The sequence below is a fragment of the Acromyrmex echinatior genome, chromosome 6, assembly GCF_024713525.1.
Source record: "Acromyrmex echinatior isolate Ae372 chromosome 6, ASM2471352v2, whole genome shotgun sequence".
Taxonomy (NCBI): domain Eukaryota; kingdom Metazoa; phylum Arthropoda; class Insecta; order Hymenoptera; family Formicidae; genus Acromyrmex; species Acromyrmex echinatior.
Genome location: NC_141857.1, coordinates 7,197,456 through 7,222,220, shown reverse-complemented (window position 1 = coordinate 7,222,220; position 24,765 = coordinate 7,197,456). Strand labels below are relative to the sequence as shown.

Genomic DNA, 24,765 nt, shown 5'->3' with positions numbered 1-24,765 from the left:
TCGTCGGCGACGTCGGCGTAAAGAGAAGCAGAGAGAGATCGTTAGCGGCTAGACGCACGTCCGATGGCACGCAGTACACCCAAATTCGTTTTTTCGTGCTATTCAAAGGGGGACCCATTTCTCACCGAAAGCCAGAGAGAGTGGCCGGCGCGGCAGGAACGGGATGAAAGCCGGCGACGCGACGATTCGCTCTCACTTCGGGAAATGGCGCGCACTTCACGCGCCACATGAGAAGTACGAAGTACATACATTCCTGAAGTATGATATAATGTATTCTTTTGTTGAACGAACTTCGCGCGCCCCTTTTGTATCACCGGCCGGGCGGCCGGGTCCAACCCGCCGTCTGGTTCGCGAAGACAGACCCCTTCTCTATATTTCCGCCAGCTATTCATTTGTCACTCACAGGGATACCGTCGCACTTCATCCCTCCGTCTCCTCCTGAACAAAGCAAACTTTTTATCGAGGATACGAAGAGCGTTGTCACTTCGACTGTTGACTGTTTCCCGTAGCCCGTAGCGAAGTCTACGAAGTCTCGATTTCTCTTCATGCCGCGCCACGACCGAGCACTAGACGGTTATACGATACCGCATTATGCTATTGTATCTCGCGCGAGTCCAACTTAATGCTCCGTGACTGTGTTCGATGTAGCGGCAAATTCAAGAAACCAGAATGAATAGGAAAAAAATTGCACATTAGACTGGTTATTTTGGATTCATTGGAGGAGAATACCATCCACGTTAATTACCCCATTTAATCCTTCATCGGCGATATGTAATTTTTGCAATTTAAATGTAGATTTAAATTATATTTATTATTATATTTAAATTTTATTTTTTATATTGCTCGAATTGTATAAAAATCTAAAAATATGCATACATACTTGAGAAAGCTTTAACAACGAGTTTTTACTGTCATAGTAAACACCAACTGATAGTAACATTGTATGATATAATTTCCTATTCAACAAATATAAATATAAATATAATATGACGCATATTGTACGTAATAGTTACATTGTTTTATAAAAATATAACAATGATGTTATTTTACTATTAGTTATTAGATCAGATTGTATTTTATTTATTCTCAACAGATTCAAATTTATATCTATTAAAATAATTTGCAATAAAAAAATCGATTGTACTTTTAAAATTCCACATTGCTGGCGGAGAATTGAAATGGATGTATATAAAATTATGCATCTGTATAATAAAACCTACAAGAACACGAAACAATTATTTGTACATGTCTATATAGCCATAGGTATATAGATAGCTACTTCTCATGCAATAAAAATGCAACGATTGCGCTTTCTGCTCGGCGCAGTAGAAGAGTAAATAAAATTGCTAGTGATCTGTGACGAATTGCGTTTCAGGATCGAGTGACACGTAAATAGATCGCGTTTCGCGAACAATTGCAGGAGTATGTATATCATTAAATGTCTTTAGCTCCATTATATCGATTACGTGCCTAACACAGATACCGTTTCGAGCGAAAGTAGAATAGCTGTCGGTTACGGTATTGTATCAATGAAGATAATTCAATGAAGACCGTTCTGTTATCTCTGAATTATCGAAGACCGACGGGGAGCGAGCGATGATAGACTACCATCAGGATATCAGGGATTCGCAAAAATACGAAAAGATCACGCCAATGATCTGTGATTCCGATTGTAGATAAAGTGTGGTCCATTATCGGCAGCTTTAATTGATCGCCGCCGCGACTGTTTCGTCTCAGTCCGATTTATCGATCGTATTTTTTTGCAGATAGAGAGGTCACTCCCCGCGACCTGCTACCCTCGTTTTCTTTCTACCGATCTTAGCAATTTATCTTATATATCTTTTGACGAATATAGACATATATACCCCTGCTGAATATATCTCGTCTATTCATAGATCCAGTAAACAGCACCTTAGCAGGTCTTACTCCATAAAGCTACTTTTAAGAAAATTTGCACGAAAAAATCGATACAATGAAAATCGGAGAGCAAGTTAAATGTAAAAGGATAGTAACAGAAATGTAAACAAAGCTTCTAAGAGACAAAAATTGAGACTGTAAAAATATTAAAAAAGCCTATCAAGGTAAATATCATAATAACTGAATTTGTCCAGTTATTGGCAAATCAACAATATTTGTAATTATTAAGATATTTGTCAATAACAACAAGAAAATGGCAAATTTAAAAAAAGTTAAATATTTTATATCATATTATAAATAATATTAGAAACATATCTTCATACATCTTCATACGCATCTTTGCGTCTTTGACTAACTTCTTTGAAGGCAGAAATATGTGAAGACACTACGATAACTTTATTTGTAGCTCGGAAATAAGATCAGATAGAAAAAAACGTTTATATAAACTTATTGCGTTCTTTTAATGTTTTAAATTCATTTCTGAAGTTATGTCCACGTGAAACATCCTACATGTTCAATTAGTTATTTGCTAAATATGTATATGGATATTGGATAGATTTTATATTGCAGGTCAGTCTAGCAAGATCTTTTATCTAATAGATAATTGGTATGTGATATCGTGTTTTTTTCAACAATGGTATCGAAAGAAGTGTAACAATCAAAAGCATTATCGTAGACTTTGACACATTAAGTCTGCGACAACAAGTCAACGACTCGCGCATAGAGGAATATTCGATAATCGGGCCTCGGTGTCATTATCGCTGGAATGTGAGAACTTTCAGGTAGAAGAAAGCACGTGGCTCGTCTGGTCTATTTATAGACACAATCGCAAGTGTCTGTCCATGCAATGAAACCGCAGTCGGATAGTTTTACATTTGCGTCACGTATGTGTACGGTACGCATGTAATCTTTCTTTTTCTTTCTCTCTCACTCTCACTCTTTCTCTTTCTCTCTGATAGATTACACACCTGCAAAAGGCGATACGCGAATATCGCGAATATCGCGAATATCGCGAATGTCGCGAATGTCGCGAATGTCGCGAATGTCGCGAATATCGCGAATCGCGGTGCGCGGCGGCACAGAGAAAAAGAATTTCCCTGGGATCGCACGTTCTTGCGTGACACGCGGATGCAGGAGGATGTCGATGCATGCGAATAGTCAAGGACACGCTGCGCCACGTGCTGCAAACTACTATCGTGGCGATGCACTCGCTTACACGCGCGCACGTGATTTCTAAGTGCGCGCTGTTATTATAGCGACCACTTACTGGATCTATTGAGCCTAAGTGAACCGCCTGCACACGGCGCAAGGAGAGGTGCGAGCCGCGCCACTTTAGAAAACTCGTGGAAAACTAGTCTCAAGTGGCTACACGTGGATCGTTAGCCCGTCCTGTCAGCCCGTCCTGGCCAACGCGGGCGAGACAACCGAGAGGGGATCATAAGACGAACCGATTTTACACGCGGATCATGATGTGAATCAAAAGTAGAATTATGCGTTTCCGAGAAATGTAAATGCATAGAGATTGCACAACGATGATTGTTCAGTTAAATCGAGCTAAATCTTTCTTGTCATCAGGTAATTATATATCATTAAGGTCTGATTATATGACATATATAATATATTTTTACTTAACAACGTGCTTAGCGTGCTAGTCTTCTCTTAGCGAATTAGAAAAATTTTAGTAACTAAAAAAAAGATAACTCTATGAATTCATTTTTTAGCAGATCATTTTCTAAAAAATATATAATTTCTGAAATTAATTTTCTAAAAATGTATAATACAGAATATTATTTTTTTTGTTGCTAGTTTTCTAAAAAGATATATATAAATTCTTATAAATTTAAAAAATTATATGTATATAAAAATAATGTAAAAGACAATATAAAAACTTTTACAATTTATTGTGTATATCTTGATGTCATCGAATGACCATTATTAAACGTTTTGAATCTATTTGGAGTCCTCCTTAGCAATCAAGTACAATTCATTTTTCCACCTATTCATCCTCAGTACGTCAGGATTGAGTCACTGACAAATTGACAGATTTAAATGTAACAAAAATCAATAATATAAAATTATATTTTTTATATTTGATAAAAACATATATTTGGATAAAACTCACCTTAGACAGATACATCCCAAACGGATACATCTTGAAGCTTTGGATAACATTTAATTAGCATCACCACTGCACCGTTTATAAAAGAGGATAAATAAAATTATCGGATTTTAATCTAAACGATGGAATCTTCTTTATATCTCATTTTCTTGTATTTTTTTATGTTGAATCATTTGCAAACATTTATTTCAAACTAATTTAATGAAAACGAATGAGATTGATTATATTTCTGTTTATATAATTCTAATGTTTTTTATATTTTTTTATTTTATTATGTAAGTATGTATTATATATTTTCGAAAGTCCGTATCATTTTAGTACATATGTCAATTCTTATCTTCAAACGTTGCCGCCAACATTATTTTCCGAATTGATGAACGTTAATATTTTTATACTTATACTTTTAAAATGCAAATGAAATTGAAAACAAATGGAAAACGTGTGATAGGCGATTTCACGAAATTACGCGAAAAATATATGTATACTTTTGTGCGAACCAGCTTCCACTAGCGCGCAGCTCAAGCGATGATCTGCTACGATCCAAAAATAACCTACGATTACAGAAACCTGACGTTATTCTCAGTAAATTGCAATTATCGCATCACTCGCAAACTTCGTGATCGCTCTCTATCGCAATCTCTCTTTCGCTGTGTACGAAAAACATACGCATTCCTTGCACAATTTAGCTACCTCTTCACGGATTTATTAATCCGAGATGCATTCAGTATTGCATATACATGTACAATATGTAATATTAGTTATAACTACGCAAAAATAGAAATTGTCTCGCAATAATGACGTTGAGCCCGAGAAACGAATTGCACTTCGAACCCGGAATGCACTTATAGCTACAAATATTTTTAAAGGCCAATTATCAAAGCGTGCAAATCAAGAGTCAAAGGTGGTAAAGATACGGGCGACGAAAAAAAGGAAAATAATAAATTAATTTTTTTAAATGATAAACAATAGAGCAACTGAGAATCCTACACAGTAATTGGTAAGCATTTATTGAATTGATAATATATAGTTATTATTCATATAAATTATAAATTACAAGTACAAAAACTCTCAACTCATTTTTTAATCATTATCAACGGTAATTTGTATAATAAAAGAAAAGAAATTGTAATAAATGCTCACGTATTTCAATGGTGAGGATCAAACTTTTAACATAACAAAATAGAAATTAATTTATTTATTCGTTGGTGACAATAAAGAAATTTTAGTCATGCGTTTCGTTAATTATATTTGTCTCTCAATTATATTTGTGCAATTATATTTGCGGAATGTAATTGTATAATTTTGTAAAAAAAGATCAGGTATAATTTATCAGCAACAAATAGATAAACAAAATTTGTCTGAATTTATTCGATAAATTTAGATCAAGTTTCAACAGGTTGTTTATTATTACGTAAACACCTTATAATTTGCAGTGTAAGTTTGTTTACAATTCCAATGCATATAAAGACAGAAATGTTTACGTTGCTGAAAAGCGAATGCATCCAGATGTGACACGTAAGCGCCAATTAATTAAGTAGTTCAGAAGAAAAAACTTTAATTAATTAAAGGAGCATGACACCACGGTCTTAAATACTAATTGACGTGCCTTCGCCGCTATTATTATATCGGGAGAGGGATGAAAATTCCAAGTTTCCCGACTGGCGCCGTGAACCGAAAGAGAAACAATTCGATAAGTAATCAGTGGAAAATAAGCGTGTTATGGGGCGGGCAGTCGTCTATTATTAACAATGAGATATCATTACGAGCAACAATATGGCAACAATATAGAGATCAGAACTTCTTCGTTCGAGCTTTATCAGGCACGAGCTTTATGTGGCATCTCATCAATCCTGGTGATGTTTTTTGTGAAAACGAGAAAATACCGCGATAAATACGTTGTTTTATTTTCCATGGTAGTCTTAACAATATGAAATAATTCGCAGTCGCTAATGTAATACAGGAAGTCGAGCATACTGTAAAAAGAAGTATATAAAATCATTTTATTATATAAAAATTATAAAATTACGTAAATAATAATATATGCAAAAATTACTAGGATTAATTCATAATGAAAGTATCTAAAATTGTATGTTTTAACTAGGGATAAATCGGATGATAAAATTACGGATACCCGGATCCGATATTACATTGTTTTCAGATATCCGATATCCGACATCCGCTGAAGTAAATATCCGGTTGGATACCGATATATTTTATTTTTATATATTTAATATATACATATAAATTTTTATATTTTAAATTTAAAGTTTGACTATAGCCGAGCAAACTGAGATTCGTTCCTGATTTGCAATCCCAAAATCCCAAAAAAATCATCGATCGTTTGAAAACAAGATCTTGTCTAGAAAAGTTCAATTTTCGATGATGATTCACCGATGATGGTCATGTTTCCTCGAACGAATGATCCATCCGGAAGAGAAGACGCGATGGAAGAATTACTTAGTTTATTTGCACAGCTTGCGAAAGCGAAGAGATTGAAAATAGCAAAAGCTATTTTTTATCCTCATGTAATATACCTCTGCGAATTGCAGATCAAAAGATGGAGATACGTAAAGGCGGCCGTTAAATTTCAATGCGACGGTTTTACGGCGAAGCCGTGCTTTTGTTGCGCCCCCGGGGAGCCAAGAGATGGCAAACACGCGAGGAACAACACGAGTCGACCTCGTCGGCGAAAAATCGCTGACGTTGCTTAGATTTAGACTTCGCAGCGATAAAATGGCTAGAGTTAGCCGGAGGAATTGCTATAAACGGGGTTAAGTTCGACCACGAGCCACTACTCGTATCGGCTATACGTCGATCATCCCTATCGGCTGTTTTCCTGCCGATTTTTCTTCCGCGTAGTATGAGAAACTCGGCCGTGCAGCTGTGCCGAATCTAGGTCCGAGATTTGCGAGACTATCACGTGCCCAAACTATGGCTATACTTTGACGTAGCTTTCGATGGTGACGATCCATTCGCGGGGGATCGTATCGCGTACTGTTGATAAGAAGAGCAGTAGATTAATTATCTGGAGGTCAAATGTCCAATTTTAGTAGGAAAATTGATTGGCTTGACATTATAACGATTTATCGTCCTTATTTACTTAAATTATTTTTCTGTTAAAGTTCCGTCTTGGATAAACTCGTTGAAATTTGAACTCTCTTTTCACATGTATATACGTATGTATGTACACACACACACACACACACACACACACACACACACACACACACACACACACACACACACACACACACACACACACACACACACACACACACACACACACACACACACATATATATATATATATATACACACACACACACATATATAAGCAAATTTGATAAATTGGCACAGAGTTGCGAGTGCATGACTTCTATAAATAATGTCTAATCATTCGGGGACATTATGGAAAACATTTCTTCATTATTTCTTATGTCTTATTGTCGCAACGGTCTCGTCTAGTATGACTTTTCGAGATAATTGACCGATTAGATCGGCAAAGCCAATGTACTACATTCGAGAGCAGTCGAGATGCTGCTACAACGAGTGAATCAACGAACGGTAAGAAACGAGTGGTTATATTTGAAGCAATGACACTTATCGTACAGATGATTCAATCGGTTACGTCTATCTTCCAATTACTCGTTGCATCGCTGATCTTTATCTACGAGGACAGAAAAGCCTTCTTCCGCGCCAACTTCGATCGATATGAAATTAAAACATAGATATGTTACACTCATCTGATCCTGATTTTATTAATAAGTAAACATATAATCATTTATTTTGAAAACAAACAGAAAATTCCGTAGAAAGTTTTTACGTATCTAACATTAGAATTAATATTATCTCTCACGAGATAAGTATAGTTTCTAAATTGGTTCTGAAGAGATAAAACGATTTTCATTATACATGGAAAGGAAGTGAAGGGTTAAGGATTAATAGAAAAAAATATGACAATATCTCTCGTCAAATATGAAACGTATATCTTATTTATCTTTGTAGCGACAGTTAATAGATTTTACTGATGTTCACTAGATGTGATTCCCGGTACTGTCCCATCTCACAAATCGCCGCTGCAAAAGTCACAAGTTCTCACGCTGATTTTATGGTGTCGTCATTTTCATGTGGCGAAAACGCCCCAGTAAATGAGAATGAATTGAAATTAATTGAAATGAATTCAGATTTTCAGAAATACACATTTGCGCGAACGTTAAAATAAATCCTTTTAAAAAGTATATGTAATATTAACTTTTTTGTGCATCGTATATATACTGCTCAATTCAAAATTTTAAATAAGAGACGCAGTTTTTCAATCCGATTGAATTCAATTAAATCCAATTTAATAAAAAAATTAATCGGTTTCGCCATTTTAGTGATAAAGACGAAATAGTTATTTACAAAGTTATCAGATTAGATTCTTTTTTTTAAGAAGACTGGACAGTCTAGTTGGCGAAAATTTCTACCGCGATATGTAGGATCATCCGTTTTCTAACATCGTGTATCCGGCAGAATCATTATTAATATTATCCATTCTAATGACAATAACATGATGCACATGTATCCAAGTTTTTCTTATCGATCAAGAATATTACAGGAATGATATCGTTCTTGGAAAATTCCTTCTGATATTGATTAATTAAAATGGTGTGTACTGTCTTATGTGGGAGCAGACTGTTATTTCGTTTAGGCCGAAGGGTCCAAGTTCAGCACCCGATCTGGCTTTCATATAATCAAGAGGCAGCAACAGAATTTTTTCTTTACTTTTTTTCTTATCGTTGGCGCCAGTAATAGATCAAGTGTGCTCGTTATTACGGACTCGTCGCGAAGAATACAACAAAAGATAAAAGTATTTATATGGCACGCGAACGACATATATTTTAAAAATATTCATTAAAGACTCTTCTAATTCACTGCGTAATTAATTAAACGCGCGAGTGCAAAAAGCTGATATAAGCCACGTAATATCTCTATCTATAATTAAACATCTTATTAATTAGATCCAATTGTATCCCCAATCTTTCTTACCTTTAATTTATAATTTAATTAGGATTGGAATTATTATTATAGCGATTATTTGTGATCGAATGTTAAATCCTTTCTCAATAAACTCATGTATCATGGAATATGTCATGTATGAATGGTCATGTATTAATGGAAACTGAGGCCTGGTTACACTTAGATTTTCTCGCCAATGATCTTTTTATAACGGGAAAAATTGTGTCAGGTCACAGAGAGGACCGTATATTCCGAGAAATGGTGTAGAATATATTTCGCAATTTTAGACACTTGTGGCTCGATCAGCGATTCACATGGAAATTCATTAATTTCGCGCTAAATTGATATATGAAAGTGTATGTACGTGTGTATGTTGACTCAACCTGATTAGAAAAATACTGATTAGAAAAGACGACAGCGTTTCACACTTCCGCCATAACATCGCTCGAGGTTAAATAGGAAAAGAAAATATTTACCAAATATTTAGATAAAGAAAGCGAATGTCAGAAAAATTAAATATCTATTTGATAATCCAATAACATTCGTGTTCTCGTCTTGACAAAAACATAAGGAATTTTGCAAAAAATTTTTTAAGACTATGTTGAACTGCGAAAATATTGTTGGACTTATTATAAAATAAAAAAAATATCGTGTCTCATATTTCTGGAATATTTATCTAATTAGTGAGAAATTACCATCAACGTCGATTCGATTTTGAATCGATGATTTCGATGTCGATTTAACGTTGATTCGACATCGAATTGACGTCATTTCTCCCTGAGAAAGTTATTCCGCATCACCATCGAAAGATAGAATTGTAATTAAATTCGCCTATTTCTCTCATTTCCTTTTTGTATGAAAAGCGCCTTTACTGTAGAACCTTTATTATGTAGAAAATGACATCAACCCGAACTCGCCGGATTAGAATAGTCCGCAGTAAGATATGTAGCTCGTCGAGGAATAAAACATTTTTCATTGCCAGAACGGAGACCGCTATAAACCGAGCCATAAACTAACTTTACATCTCGTCGTACGTCAAAACGGACCCATAAAGCAAATATGGTTTTTCAGAAACGTCGGCATCCTGTCTCATCTTTGGCGGAATATTGAAAAAGTGAATCCACACATCTGCCGATGAGGGCAGAGGTCGTGTTCATTTAATGTTTAACGATGAGAAAGAGAAGAGTGAAAGTTATAATTTATATGTCGCGATGTTTTGTCTCTCACTCATAAACATCTCGCATCAGTATCAACTGCTTGCCAAATTTAGCAAACAGCCATCAATTTCTTTATCAGCTTCGTCGCTTTCACGAAACACCGCCTACGAATCTTATATGCGGTAATTATGTTGCGTTTAGTTAGGATAGTTTAATGAAGATCAGCTATGTTTACCATTCCATCCGACTGGAAATATTTCCTCATAAGGAAAGAAAATGTATTTGTGACTATAATTGCAATAAAAAAAAATAGTTTTGGTTAGAAGCTCCATTTATTATATACATAATATGCATTGTTAAATATTAAAAGAACAATAGAACACTCCCAATGAGAAATGATAATGGAATCGATATCGAATCGATGTCAATCAACGTCGAAATCATCGAATCGACGTCGATCATACATTTTGAAATTTATACTTATAAATTATTTAAGAGATTTTGTAATCTTTTAAAATTAAATGTAATGTTTTTAACTTTATATTGTTTATTACTGTTAATTTAGCATTAAAAACTTTGCTTTGGCTCGTACCTCTCTTATTATTTTAATTTTTGAAACAATAGAGTTAAATAGTTCAAATTGGATTAAATTTGACAATAACGAATATATATTGAATAAGAGCAGTGAAGATTAGATTAAATTTGATACTACAAATTTAATAGTATAACCTAATTCCTTGAGTTTAATATTTTAATATTTTTAACTTCCATATGTGTCAAAATATAAATCAATCTATTTCTATGATAAAATTGTTTAGTTTCAGTGTTTTAGTTAAATTAACAATACAAATTGAATAGGAGCAGTGACGACCTATAGAAATGATTTAAAATAACTCATATAATTTAATACTATAAATTTAACAATGTTATATAGTCATAAGCGACTTACATATTTTTTGTTATAAAGTATAATTATTACCTACATCTTTTTTGTTATAAAGTATAATTATTACCAACATATAGGTATAATAATTATAAAAATGAAATTTCTAATTATAATTCTTTTACTATGCAATTATTATAGTCACAAATACCAAACACAGTTTTCTCAATGTATTTTCTGCCTACTGCAAAAAGCAATTTTTGACAGTTGCGACTTTTTTGTCACCACAAACGTGATACGATCAGATCTTTCACCAACTTCGTTGATGCATTTCCTTGTTGCGGAACATCTTTGCGTGCTTCACGCGAATTTCACGCATCGGAAGCTGGTATCCATTCGTCAATCTTATGCACTGGCTATACCGCGGCCAGATAATTTCCGTTGCAATGTGGAAGAAAAAGAAAGATGAAAATTAACGATCTTTCTATCCTTAGAGCTCTTTCTCTTACGCTGAGAATTCGACAATGGATTTGATGACACAAGTGACACAAGTCAATCTTTATCACTCTTTAAATATCAAGAAGGATAGAATGATGCTTGTGTCGACTTGTGTCAAATGAAAAGCATCCATTATCTTATCCTTATGTAACACGTTACGATTTCTTTGAGACATCTCCTATCTTTGTTCCTCCTATCTTTAAAATGATGGCGATTTAACTTATTAAGCTTTTTGAAATAAATGGATTTGAAATAATTTTTATAGATAAGCATGATACGAACTCACCCAATCGATAACCCCAAAAAATTTACAGATCAACGAGTGGCGGCACCCTTTTTGTCCTATCCACATTGACCGAGCCAATCGAACAGTTCTATTTTTAGATTAACAAATTATTGAATTATCAGGAAACCGATTGTTTTTACTACTCACAATTATCGAAGTAATTTTGAGAGAGTGAAAGTGTCAAAAGAAAAGTTAAAGATGTTGAGAGAAAAATTTTTCATATTTATGACTATAATTATGTTATGATAATTATTGCTATTACTGCTGTAATGTTAGTAATAATAATAATATATGTATGGTAATTCTGTCAACATAAATATATATAGTTGATGGCAAAAATGACTAAATTATAATTATTATTGTCATAAAAATAATTGCAATTATTAATTTAACTTATTGTAATTTATAGTCATTTTGGTGATAATCATATAAAATATGGTTAGTCCAAAAATGATTATAAATTATTTTAAGTATTAAAAATACACTAAACAACAACGTTTTTAATACTCAAAATAAATAATTTCTAGTATTAAATTGGTTAATATTAAATTGAGTTTCTGATGATAAAATCAGTGTTTAACACAAAACGATCGGCGAAATGTTTTTAATCTTACAGGTGAATGGCAATCTAAATAAAAATGAAAATAAAAATAAAAATCTATATGTCAGAAAAATTAAATAACAATCTGATGATCCAACAATATCCGCCTACAAGTTAATAAAGTGAAAAATAAGCTTATCGCGAAAAGTCTTTAAATAAACATGTTAAACTATAAACGCTTTTTCAGGGTTATTTTAAGATATTATTTCAACTACGCAAATTCTCTACAGAATTTTTTTCATATATTTCACATGAATAATTCTTAGAATTATCTTCTTCTTTCCATGAATAATGAATAATAAAAAGTAATTGTATCTAAAAAAGAACACATTACACATGATATAGTTTAAAAAATTTTAGCCAACAAAATAATTTTGTTTTCCAAACTTGACATATCATGTAATCGATCCGTTTTATCATAATTCTTTAAATAGTTTTTACCTACTTGATTTATCAGCTAAGAGAAATATATTCTATTTTTGTACTGTTGGCGATAACAGGGGACATGCATTTATCATAGTGAGATTTCTATTTCTATTTCTGAGCACAAAATATAATTTCCTGATTAAATATTGAATTATCCCATTTTAAGTTCGTTGACGCTGTTCGTAGCGGTCTCTCAAAGTATACCTACGCAAATATATCTATGCAAATAAAATATTGTCCTTACATTGATGCAGAATAAATGGGAGAGAGAAGATCATGCGCGTGCGTGCATACACTCCATGTGAACGTTAATAGATTATGTATTTTGATGTGAGAAATTGACTTTTATATGGCGTTTTTAGAAATCCTGACCTTATTCTCACCTATGTGATAATAATCGATGAAACTTAACGTGGCTTGAAATTGCAAGGGTTAAGCAGCCTTAAAAAGGAATAACGCGTATATTCCATTAATTATAGGGTGCAATCCATTTCATGCATGATGCGCATGATACATCATTTATCCTTGTTCACCGAATGTTAAACAAGGATAACTGATACATTATATACATTATATACATCATGCGTGAAACGGAATGCACCTATAGTACGCTATAGTTCATTGAAGTGACTTATAGAAAAATACATTGTATATCACAAATTACGTTAAAAAAAATAGCCAGAAATATGGATATAAAAATTTATAATTATAAGAATTATACCAGTTATATACTGCAATTCGATAAAAATACACGTCAAAAATATAAATATCCTACAAACCTCGTCACGTCGGCAATAATTTAAATGATTCATTAATTCAGCGATTCATTAATTCTTACGTGTAATTCTCTGCGTAGTTTTTGTTTCTTTAACAGGAGCACCGATGCAGAAACTAAATATAATTCTCTTGATACATTTGATTAAGATTGAAAAAACGGTGCATATATTTTGCGACAGCCGTGGGCGAGATGTGCATGCAACATCGTCAGCGATACCTGGATGAGATATTTTTTTTATGCCATTAAGAATTACGTATTTCCATTAAAGTTCTTTGCTACATTACTGACTCTTTGTCCTTCTTTTGACTACATTGTTACTTGGAGATCTATGCTGTACGAATTGATATGTTTGATAAATACAAAAAACTTGTATAATTGGGCTACAAATTTTATTTATTCAAAATTTTTATATTAAAAAATATTTATTCATATATTTATTCGAAATTATAGATTTTTAAAAATATTTTCATGAATATATATTCATGAATATATATTTTATGATTCTTATTCATTTAAACAAAATGTAAACTAAACAATCTTTTCTCTTTAACCGTAATTAGTGATTTGTAATAAATATTCGGATCAACTTTTGTAATGAAGGATCATTTATTTTACTGTTTTCATGCTAAATTTTGTTGTACTAGTTTTACTTTTCTATGTAAAATTTAAATTTAGGTATAGGATAGATGCTTCTCCTACTCTTAACAAAATCGTCAGAGACTTATCTGTCAGCTTGGTACACGTGTACAAGAATCTATAATATTTTTCTGTAGAGGACTTAACTATAATTATTTTTAAGCAAGTCTAATTGCTTAACTGCTGATATAGTGACATAATTTGTAAAATATTTTGCAGCTTCGAGCTTGATTAAAATTTAAAAAACATCCATGTTAAAATATTTATATCTATATTAAATGTCTATTTAAATTATGTCTATATTTATATTCATGTTAAAATACTTTGCCTTCGAGCTTGATTAAAGTATAAAAACATGTCTATGTTTTGATCAAGCTAGAAGGCAAAATATTATACGAATTATATCAGCAGTTAAGCAATTATACTTGCTCCTAACTAATTGGTTGTCAAAAATTACGATTATACCGAAGAGAAATATGAAAGCTATATATACACTAATTATGATTATATCGAGGAGAAAATTAAAAAACTATTACGTCGATACTTTTACTATAAGGAGAGTGTTAAATAATATAGTTATAGTCACAAGGTGAGAGTAAATGCGAAATAAAAAAATATTTATAATCGTATTCACAAATGTGTTCATTCAAACACATGAATAAAAAGTAGTTATTTATTTATTCCTATAAATAAAAAAAATTGTATGCATCTTGTATTCATATATATTATTCATTTATTTATTCGAAATATATTTATTACTATATATATTCATCGCATTAGTATGGGAATTAACGCTGCGTAAATGCACTTAGTAAACTTAGTAAATAATTAACTAAATTTGAGATAAATTTAACACATTTTTTAAATTGTCTGACTTTAATGTTTTAGTTAAATTTTCAATATATTAAGCAGCGGCGACTTATAGAAATGATTAAAAATAATAATAATTTAAATTAGATATACAATTTCGTATTATTATGAATTTAAAAATGTTTCACGAGAAAACAAGATGCGAAGGAAGATGAAGAGAGACAAGAAGAATTGTATTTAGTGCAATACTGAACATAGTAGTAAACAATTAGTCGCAATATACATTCACGGACGAGACAAGTGTACGAGCAAGTGCATCGAACTGCGATGCGACTCGACACGATGTAAGTAATGCAACAAGGCGACGAACCGATGACGATCAGCCGAGCGTCTCGCGGGCGGCGTCGTGTTTGCGGAAGAAAGCCAAGACGTATAATATGAAGTGATAAAAGTCACTGAGGAAAGTCCCTATCCATTAAGGTCTTACGTAAAATAACAACAACAATCGTCGCGACGTAATGCGACGGCACGTGCGTGCCAAATACGATGGGTCAACAATTTCCTCACAATCAGCTGAGACTACGCGATCCGGATATTCTTGAAATCAGAAAAGCCTGAGAATAGAATTTTATGACGTTTATCATTGTATCATGCGTTTTTTTTTTACAATTTATGTACACGTATAGATTCTATAACGTAATACACGTTATACATATAACATTATACTAATAATAGTTAATGACGCAGTTACAATGACGTGTTGTCCATGTATTGTTTATTATGCCCCTACCCTTCAAGAAGCGTACGACAAATTGCTATGAATAATGCATCCATTAAATATCATCATACGAAGGGGTTCATAATCGATGGGACACCCTACGGAGGGATCAGTGGCGATAAAGACATGGATAGTGATAGTCCGCCGTTAGTTTCCGCTCTCAAGAAGAGAAATAGTCCTCCATTCTGCTGGGGCCTCGGCCTTAACAAGGACACTTTCAAGACTGTCAAAGTGATCTTACTGGGCCAACCAGGCGTCGGCAAGTCAGGTGAGTAACTGAGTAATCGATAACAGTTTCTTCAATGGATAACGTAAAATATATATATAAAGGGTGTTTTTTTAAGCCCGATAGAACTTAAAACTAACACAAAAATTAAATTATAATCAAAAAATTTTTTTTAGTCGAAAGATCAATGCATGGCATTAACATTTGAAAATGATTTCGGGCATATGGCCACCGCGGCTGTTTAATTTAATTTTTTGTTTTATTTTTTACAATTTCAAGTTCTATCGGGCTTAAAAAAACACCCTTTATATATATATACATACACATACGTATATTAACTGAAATTATTAATGATTCATTCTTTTAATCAATGAAAGTTTACATAATTAATAAATAAACATAAATTGTTTTATTAAACATCGCGAAGAAGATAACGTACATAGCTTCCTGAAGCCAAGAAGATATGTAACAACCAAAATGTGTGCAATTTGAATTTTTATTATTACATATATTTTATTTCCTACACTGTTAAATTCATCATATGAAATTATAACTCCCACATGGAGTTATTTTTAATCGTGATAAATTGCCATTGCTCCTACTCAATTTAATGCCATTAATTTATCTAACAAAGAGCTCATCGGAGCTGTTTTATACTGATTTTGATGGGTTTTGGATATGTTGTAGAGCATCAGATGATATTAAACCTATATTTTTTTATCAGCGTGTCTCAAAATTGAGGGGTTGAAACATTCTCTCGAAAAAAAAAGAATTTTATCATTTCCAAGCAAATATTTTCAAAACTATACAAAACTTTTATGATATTTTATGCTTTATATAATGATGTATTCATTTTTTTAATATCAAATTTTTTTAACTTTTCCCCATCCTCACTCATTTGCAAAATTAAAAAAAAATTTTTTTAAATGACTTTCCCAACCTTAGCTCAATCTCAGTGTTTAGTTACTTATCATTATATTCATAAAAAATTACAACATCAAATTGGCATTATTATAATATATACAATTATTAAATTGTTATTATAAAAATAACGAAATAGAACTCTTCCTGCTCTGTTATGCTAGAAACATTCATGTCATATGAAGACGCATCTTTGAGTATTTATGCAACATAATTTCTATAGATCGCTACTGCTCCTATATCAACAAGTTAATTTAACTAAAACAATGTATTAAATTTGGCATAGTATATTATTTACTAATTATTTACTAATATATCTTATTTTTACTTTGATTCTGGTATCAGCTTTAGCCGTGCGATTCGCCACAAAACGCTTCATAGGCGAATACGATTGCACTACGGACAGAATCTATCGAGTCGACAATCATCTGGGATCTTCGTGGGAAATAGCGGATCCTCCCGGAAATCCACCCGCCTCCGTCGACCCGAAATTACGATGGGCCGACGTGATAGTTATCGTTTATTCGGTAACGGATCGGGTCAGCTTCGACGAAACTTCTCGTCTGAGGTATGTTGCTTTTTCTTTCCCTACATATTTTATTAAGAAAAAATAAAATGCAATTATATACACGTCATATGTACTTTCAGGTTTTTGGTATCACACGCGAGAAGAGGCAGAAAGGTGCCACCGGTCGTGCTGCTTGTGGGAAACAAGGCCGATCTCTCCTGCTCTCCGGGTGAACGCATGGTATCTGCTCTAGAAGGCCAGAAAAGGGCAAAAGAAATCGAGGCTCACGCTTTCCACGAGATTTCTGTAAGGGAATCGGTTGATCAGGTAATGACCTGCGTATATACACATTCGATTGATTCGACATATTATATATAAAACGTAAAATAGAAGAAACAGAATCTTTATTAACATTTTAGATTGAACCCTCTAAGAACATACGTATAAAATTAAGAATAATGACAAGAAATAAATAAAAATGATATTATAAAAAATACATGAGAAAAACAATAAAGTAAACGGTAGTACGAAGAATATAAAGAATATAATAGTTAAAAGTTAAAAGTTAAAAAACAAATATTGTACATTACTCATTCTAAAAATTCAGTCACTAATTCTACAAATTTTTTTTTTCACAAAAGAAAGCATTAAAAAGATAAAAATTAATTAATTTTTTATTAAATCTGAAAAGAACGATTTAGCTTAAATTCTTGCCCCGAAAAAAATCAATAGGCTATAAATGAACACAGAAAATATCTGATGCAGTTAACATACGAATTAATCGTAACGAAGAGTATTATTCTAAACGATTGTTTACTCTGTGTGTCATGGCATTTGCGCGTGATCGCGGGACCATAAACAAATCTATATCGCTCGGTCTCAAGGCACACGATATGAACAACAGTGTTTTTATCTACGCATTGTAATGATGATCATAGTAGGAGATCGACGCATTTCAGTACTTCATGATAACGAGTATTGGAGCGATAAAAATTATTGTATTTATACAAAGTTTTTGGGAACAATTAAAAATAAAATATTGTTTTTTGTTGTTTATACAGATTCTCATGAAATTTTATTTGAAATTTAATAATAAAAATTATTAAGTATAAATTATGAAATATCAGGAAGCTAATGGGTTCTCTCTGATTTTTTAATACGAATATGAAATGAAGTATCTAAAATATAATAAGATTAAAAACAAAACCGCGTTTTGTATAATTCTAAAATATAATTCTTTTGTAATTTTAATAAAATATTAATATTGATTTTCTATTAATAGGTTTAATAATAATTTCGTTAATGTAATCACGCTTGTTTAATATATAAAAATTACGTTGCAAGTTTGCAAAGAAATAAGATTCACATCGAAGTATTTTATAATCTTGCTTGTGGATGAAAAAAATGCTTAAAAAATAGCGAGGAGATGAGAAATATACAGTAATTGATTTTGTATCACAATCACGCAACATACACAAAACAAAAAGAAATAGAGACGTGGGAGTGATAACGTTCATGTTATTAAAAGATATTCCTCTTTTAAATGATAATATCGAATCTTTATGTAACGGTGGCCATGACAATTCATGATTATTTTTCATTTGACAGGTCACGGCCGTATTCATGAATATATTAAGATTGCTGACCGAATTACACAGCAGTCATCAAACATCTTTTAGACTGAGAGCCTCCACAGACGGAACCATAGATACTCTTCGTCGACCGTCACCTCCTCCATTGAGAAGAAGATTTAGCATCTCTGCTCGCGGAAATTTATTGTAATTGTTAGATCTAAGACTAAATAATAATTTTATTCTACTAAACATCGAGAGAGAATACTGTACAAAAAGATTATATTTTAACTGTTTAATAAACCAATATTTGTAAAAAAAGTTACTTGTGTGCACGAATTCACAGCAATGTTTCGTACTTTCATCTTTATCAATAATACAGACAATGCCAGCAGTCCTAAAATATTTGTTTTAAAAAAATCGTAATGTAATTGAGAAATCGGTAATTGTATTAAGTATAAGAACTAGCCTGAAGATATATTTCCTTTATAAAAATTTAATATCGTAGCTCAATTTCGTAGTCTATATGAAACTTGTAATTTTTCTTAATACATGTAACTCTCTAATTATTTATTCTAAATTTTATATCTTTATTCGATTCTTATTTCCCTGTTAATCTAGCAACTCTATTTAATAACGAAAGTTCTGTATTTTATTTAATTTAATAAAAATTTAATACTTGAAGATAGTGATTGATTACTAGTATTCAGTGCTTTTAATATTCAAAATAAATAATTAGCACTATTTTTCACTATTAAATTGGCCAACAATAAATTGAACTTCTTCAAGGATCTCTCTAACCATGTCTTATCGCAAGTGCAAGGGCTTTCGGATTTTCATCCTGTATAGCCGTTCTACAACGAGCTATTGCATTGGAAGCAGCTTTTCCAACTGCAAGAATAAATATAATTGCTAAGAAATAGAAAGAGCAATGATCATAGCGATAAAGACATTACCTCTGAGTCTCGCTGCACGCTGCACTCCAATGTTCAATTCTTTTAAACTAGCCGCGAGTTCTCGATGACTATTCAGCCGAATCTCATGCTCTCGGATTAAATCGCCATTGATGTTTTTTAATTGCATCAGTCTCTTTCGCATATCGTTAATGTTCTCGAGAATTCTAGCATCTTCTAAACGAATTACAATACTCTTCAAAAGAGTGGTACCACCCGCAGCTTCCGCTTGGAGCCGCGCGTCAACCTCCTTCAAGCCTGAAAAATATTTCGACGTATATGTATCAAAACGGTTTTTACAATAACAAAAGCTCGAAAGATTAAAAAAACGATCGTTCTTCACTTAAAAAAGAACTGATTGGCGGTGGAGAGACCACCCTGATGAAAAAAATTTTTTATAATATAATATTTCTAAGAATTTGTCATATTTTAAATTTAGAAAATTTCTAAAAAAAGTACCTTAAACTTTTTCACAGTTTATAAATTTTTTTCAGAAATTATATAATAGAATAAAAAATCTTCGAATATTTCAGAATTGATATATATATATGTACACACACACACACATAAATTTTCTCAGTACTTTTTGAAAGTGTTTTAATTCGTATAAAAAAATGAGACATTTTCTAAAAAGTTATAAAATTATATAAAAAAAATTTTTAAATTTACATAATAAAAATTATATGAAGAATTCTAAGAAATATTTTCACCAGGGCAGATCGCATTTCTATCACTTCTTTCTTAATAACGTACCCTTGACACGCTCCAACGCGTCCAATATGCTCTTCTCTTCCGCAGGAAACGTGGCTTCTGAAGTTAGTTCTCTGACGCCTAAATACATAGTCAAAGATTGAATAATGTCACCAGCTAATGTTGCATCGTCTGTCTGAATTATCACTTTTCCACTGGCGTTCGATTTAAAACAATGCATTTTGTTGTCCCGCATCCCACGAAGCCACACTTCGATGCATCCGGCATTCGGGCCACTTTCTGCAACTTCTAGTTCTTCTCCCATGATGATACTCTGATTCAGCCAGATAGCGATTCGCTGCGGTCTTTCCGCGATCTACAAAAAAAAAATTGGATTACGCATTCGTTTCATCTTTAACGTTAGCTTTTAGAAATTAAAATCAAAACTCAACAATGTTTAAATGTTCACTTACATCCATCTCAACGCCATTATTCGACAATTCTTCCGGAACAAGTTGCGGTTTCGGGATACGCTCATACATACAAAATCTTGGCAACTGTCGTGTTATTTCAAAGACCTATCAAACTTAGAATTGTTACAGTCTGAAATTTACATGACTTCTCCTGATGAAATTTTTTTTAGATTTTATTATACAAGTTTTCAGTATTTTTCAGAATTTCTGTATAATTTTATAACTTTTTAAAAAATGTCAGAAGTGCTAAAAAGATCTATATCTTTTCTAGAATTTTTTATACATGTGAATTTTGAAATATATTCAAAGTTTCTTATAAAATTTCTCATTCTATATATAATTTCTATAATTTCTAAAGATAATTTATAAAATCTAAAAAAAGTATCAGATACATATTTTTTCAGAAATCTTCAGAAACAAAAATTTAAAATATATAACGAATTCTTAAAAATATTACGAGATAATATGAGAAATATTTTCACTAGAATTATATTGCATAATTACAACAATTATCGAAGACCTGTAATAGATCGGAACCGGCAGGTCCAACGTAAACCTTGACGTGAATATCTACGGGATCATTCTTGACAGGATAAAGCGCGATCTCTAACTCCCCTTGCGGCCGATTGGGATGCGTAACCAGTGTTTCGCCCTCAAAAACACCTTCGGCAAAGACTATGGCGCAATATACCTAAATATTATTTTATATTTACAATATCTCATTTTTAAGGAAAATTTATTTCAAAACTGAAGAAATCAAAGAATCTGTGATACAAAGGAACTTGAGTTTCCAGTAAATATCAATCAATTAACAGTAATCTAACATCAATATTATAATTTCACATTCAACAATGTAACTATTACAATATGTATTATATTATATTTATAATGTAACTATTACAATATGTGTTATATTATATTTACATTGTTGAGTGTACAATCATACCATTGATGTTATATTAGTTAGAGTTCAGAGATGTGTCCTGTACATATGTAGTATTACCAGAAGCCCAGGTCCAGCTGCAAGCGCGACGCGAGCTGCGCCCCTTTTTGTTAACAGGCTAATGGCTAATCTCGATCCATAATACATACTAGAACCCGTTGCAGCCCTCTGTCGCAATTCCATCTGAAGTGCCTGCTTCTTGGCTAATAATTCACGAATTATCTCGCCGGGTTCCGGAGCTTGCATGACAGAGCCAGCACTGTATCCGCGTACTACAAAAAACGTGAGAGCCAAATAAAAATATTGCAAGAATCATAGCTATTTAGTAGAGAAAACGAGTTCCAAGTTTATACCTTCGCCATTGGTAGAAACCACCACTAGATCGGGTTTACCCGTTCTTCGATAATCAGCTTCTACTATGCCTGCCACGCCGGATGATAGCTGAATCTTGAATATGACCTCACCAGTATTATATGTCCTCGCATCTACTTTTCCACTACTCCAACCAGTGATCAGCTCCAATACACTATCTCCATTTATATCGAAAGTGTTTACAGATATCACTTTGTGCTTTGACTGAAATAAATTCAATCAGATTAAATAAATAAAGAAGGGCCAAATACGGTCGAAGCTAGATCTTAGTGTCTAATATTTTATGTAAATATTATTATATGCAAATATAATTATTTTATGTAAATATGTAAATTTTTTAAATGCATCTTTCAGTTATATAAATATTGCTATGTATGCCAATCACTGTGGATAATTTGAAATGCAATTACAAACTGAAACTGAAGTAATAATATATATATATATAATTTTCAAGTTGAAATGTTGGTTGGAATAATATTTTTTCAATAAGTTCTTTGCAAATTAACATTATTATTAAATTAACGATCAATTTAATTTGTAACATCTATATATATTATTATTTCAACTTCTCTTTAAATTCATGATTTCAAGTCCGACAATAATAGACCGATAGTTCAAAAAAATGTTTCTAAAATTTATATATAAAATATTATTAAGCCTTAATTGTATAAGATCTAGTTTTAGCCATATTTGTAGGCCTTCCTTTATTTATTTAATTTTTTATAGTGGTTAATATATTATTCAATCAGATTGTTTAATGCAGGCAACGGCTGCGTTCAATAGAGAAAACAGTTTTGCAACTGTTGTAAAATTCTTCAATACAATTGATTCTTGCTTTAGATTCCTTATGGAAAATGCATAAACCAATCATATTGAAAAATTTTATAACAGTTGCAAAACTGCTTTCTCTGCTGAACGTAGCCATTGTTAAAATTTCTCCTGCATTTAAGCATTTTACTTTAACTCGCCACAGTCTTTGCCCTGCTTCATAGACACCAATTGTTCCGTTTTCCAGAGCATAAGCAAACTGCCTGTTTGGAAGATCAGTGAAAACAACAATCGCTGCTGTTTCCTTAGTTTCCCAAAGTATAGTGTCTTTCTTCTGCACTCTAATTTCAAAATCTGTTGTACCTGTCAGTAACTAAAAAAAAAAATAAGATAATTTGGAAAAAAATAAATTTTATGTCTACTTCTATCAATATAGATTAATTTTAATCTCGATTTAATTTATCTTTTTCTAATTTTTAGAACTAAAAAAAGATAAAAAGTGAATTACTCTACATTGGTTTAGTTACTTCAAGATTTCAAATTCAGGAGGAATTCAGATTTTAAAATAAGAAAAAAAAAACGTGAAAAATTGACGTTAAATTATTAAGAATCGCTCCATACTTACTTCATTTTCTCCATCTCCATCAAAATCAAACGCTGCTAGTGAAGTAACAATACCTCCCATTACAGTCCAAAATATTTCCGTTCCATGTGCATCTAAGATGGTCACTGAACAATTGCCACCTATTACTACAACATGGTTCGGCAACCACCCAACTTTTGCGACAAGCATACAATTTGCACCATCCGACATCTGAAGTAATTCATATAGTAGTCGCAAGCTAGATCCTGTTTACTTAACTCGAAATTATACTCAATACCTCCTTATAGAAAACATCAGCATTGTCTTCGACATGATAAGCAAGCACGTGAGAAATAGTACCGACCAAAAGAATATCCCTTTCGTCTTCTCCAAGACGACCAGTGCACAATGACTTCACCTAGATAATATGGATTTTTGTACGCAAGGAAGGCACGAAATAAAAACACAGAAATAGTGCAAAACTTTATTTATATGTGAAACGATTTGTATATAATATTCTGATTTCAACACATTCGAACCTCGGTGCCAATTTGAAGCTCCGCAAGCTCCCCGCTCCATGACAATCTTTTATTCGATTGTTTATGATCAGAATAATCGACTTGCGGTTGCCTATGCGGACTGTGCACCAAAATGGTTCCGCCAGGTGTAGCAGCTGCAAGACACGCGTGCGATCCATCAAATTTTCCACTCACAACAAGATTTGCTTTTATGTGTTTCTGAATGTTTAAGGAGAATTCTGCCATTCTGAATTAGCGATACATTATGCTTTGCCAATGTTGTGCCCTTACTATTGGCACGGTGATAGAATATTGATTTTACAACTGACTCTGCTGTTTATAGATGTCACAA

The 24,765-nt window shown here is 32.5% G+C and overlaps 2 protein-coding genes and 1 long non-coding RNA gene across 3 annotated transcripts; 2 read left to right on the top strand and 1 right to left on the bottom strand.

Annotated features, from left to right (window-relative positions):
* The first annotated feature begins 154 nt into the window (after positions 1-154).
* LOC147909331 (uncharacterized) lies at positions 155-7,345 on the top strand. The gene is made up of 2 exons (XR_015545361.1): positions 155-234; positions 406-7,345. It is a non-coding gene; the product is annotated as an uncharacterized LOC147909331 (long non-coding RNA).
* Positions 7,346-15,965: 8,620 nt separating this feature from the next.
* On the top strand, positions 15,966-19,434 carry LOC105154101 (ras-related and estrogen-regulated growth inhibitor). The gene is made up of 4 exons (XM_087407510.1): positions 15,966-16,155; positions 17,380-17,602; positions 17,683-17,869; positions 19,151-19,434. Exons 1-4 carry the CDS (start codon positions 16,014-16,016, stop codon positions 19,322-19,324), a joined length of 726 nt encoding a protein of 241 aa, XP_087263636.1. The 5' UTR covers positions 15,966-16,013; the 3' UTR covers positions 19,325-19,434.
* Positions 19,379-24,668, bottom strand: LOC105154100 (BBSome complex member BBS2). The gene is made up of 11 exons (XM_011069394.2): positions 24,435-24,668; positions 24,194-24,313; positions 23,938-24,126; positions 23,503-23,685; positions 22,526-22,748; positions 22,233-22,444; positions 21,750-21,920; positions 21,230-21,334; positions 20,820-21,132; positions 20,070-20,324; positions 19,379-20,004 (listed from the first exon to the last, which is right to left on the bottom strand). The coding sequence occupies exons 1-11, from the start codon at positions 24,657-24,659 to the stop codon at positions 19,910-19,912; spliced, it is 2,091 nt and encodes a 696-aa protein (XP_011067696.1). The 5' UTR covers positions 24,660-24,668; the 3' UTR covers positions 19,379-19,909.
* Between the last annotated feature and the right edge of the window lie 97 nt (positions 24,669-24,765).

Coding starts and splice junctions, on each gene's coding strand:
- LOC105154100 (XM_011069394.2), bottom strand. CDS start 24,659: ATGGCAGAATTCTCCTTAAACATTCAGAAACACATAAAAGCAAATCTT. Junction 23,686..23,937: donor ATGGAGATGGAGAAAATGAA/GTAAGTATGGAG, acceptor TTTTTTTTTTAG/TTACTGACAGGTACAACAGA. Junction 22,749..23,502: donor AAAGACTGTGGCGAGTTAAA/GTAAAATGCTTA, acceptor AATTTATTTCAG/TCAAAGCACAAAGTGATATC.
- LOC105154101 (XM_087407510.1), top strand. CDS start 16,014: ATGGATAGTGATAGTCCGCCGTTAGTTTCCGCTCTCAAGAAGAGAAAT. Junction 17,603..17,682: donor GACGAAACTTCTCGTCTGAG/GTATGTTGCTTT, acceptor ATGTACTTTCAG/GTTTTTGGTATCACACGCGA. Junction 17,870..19,150: donor TAAGGGAATCGGTTGATCAG/GTAATGACCTGC, acceptor TTCATTTGACAG/GTCACGGCCGTATTCATGAA.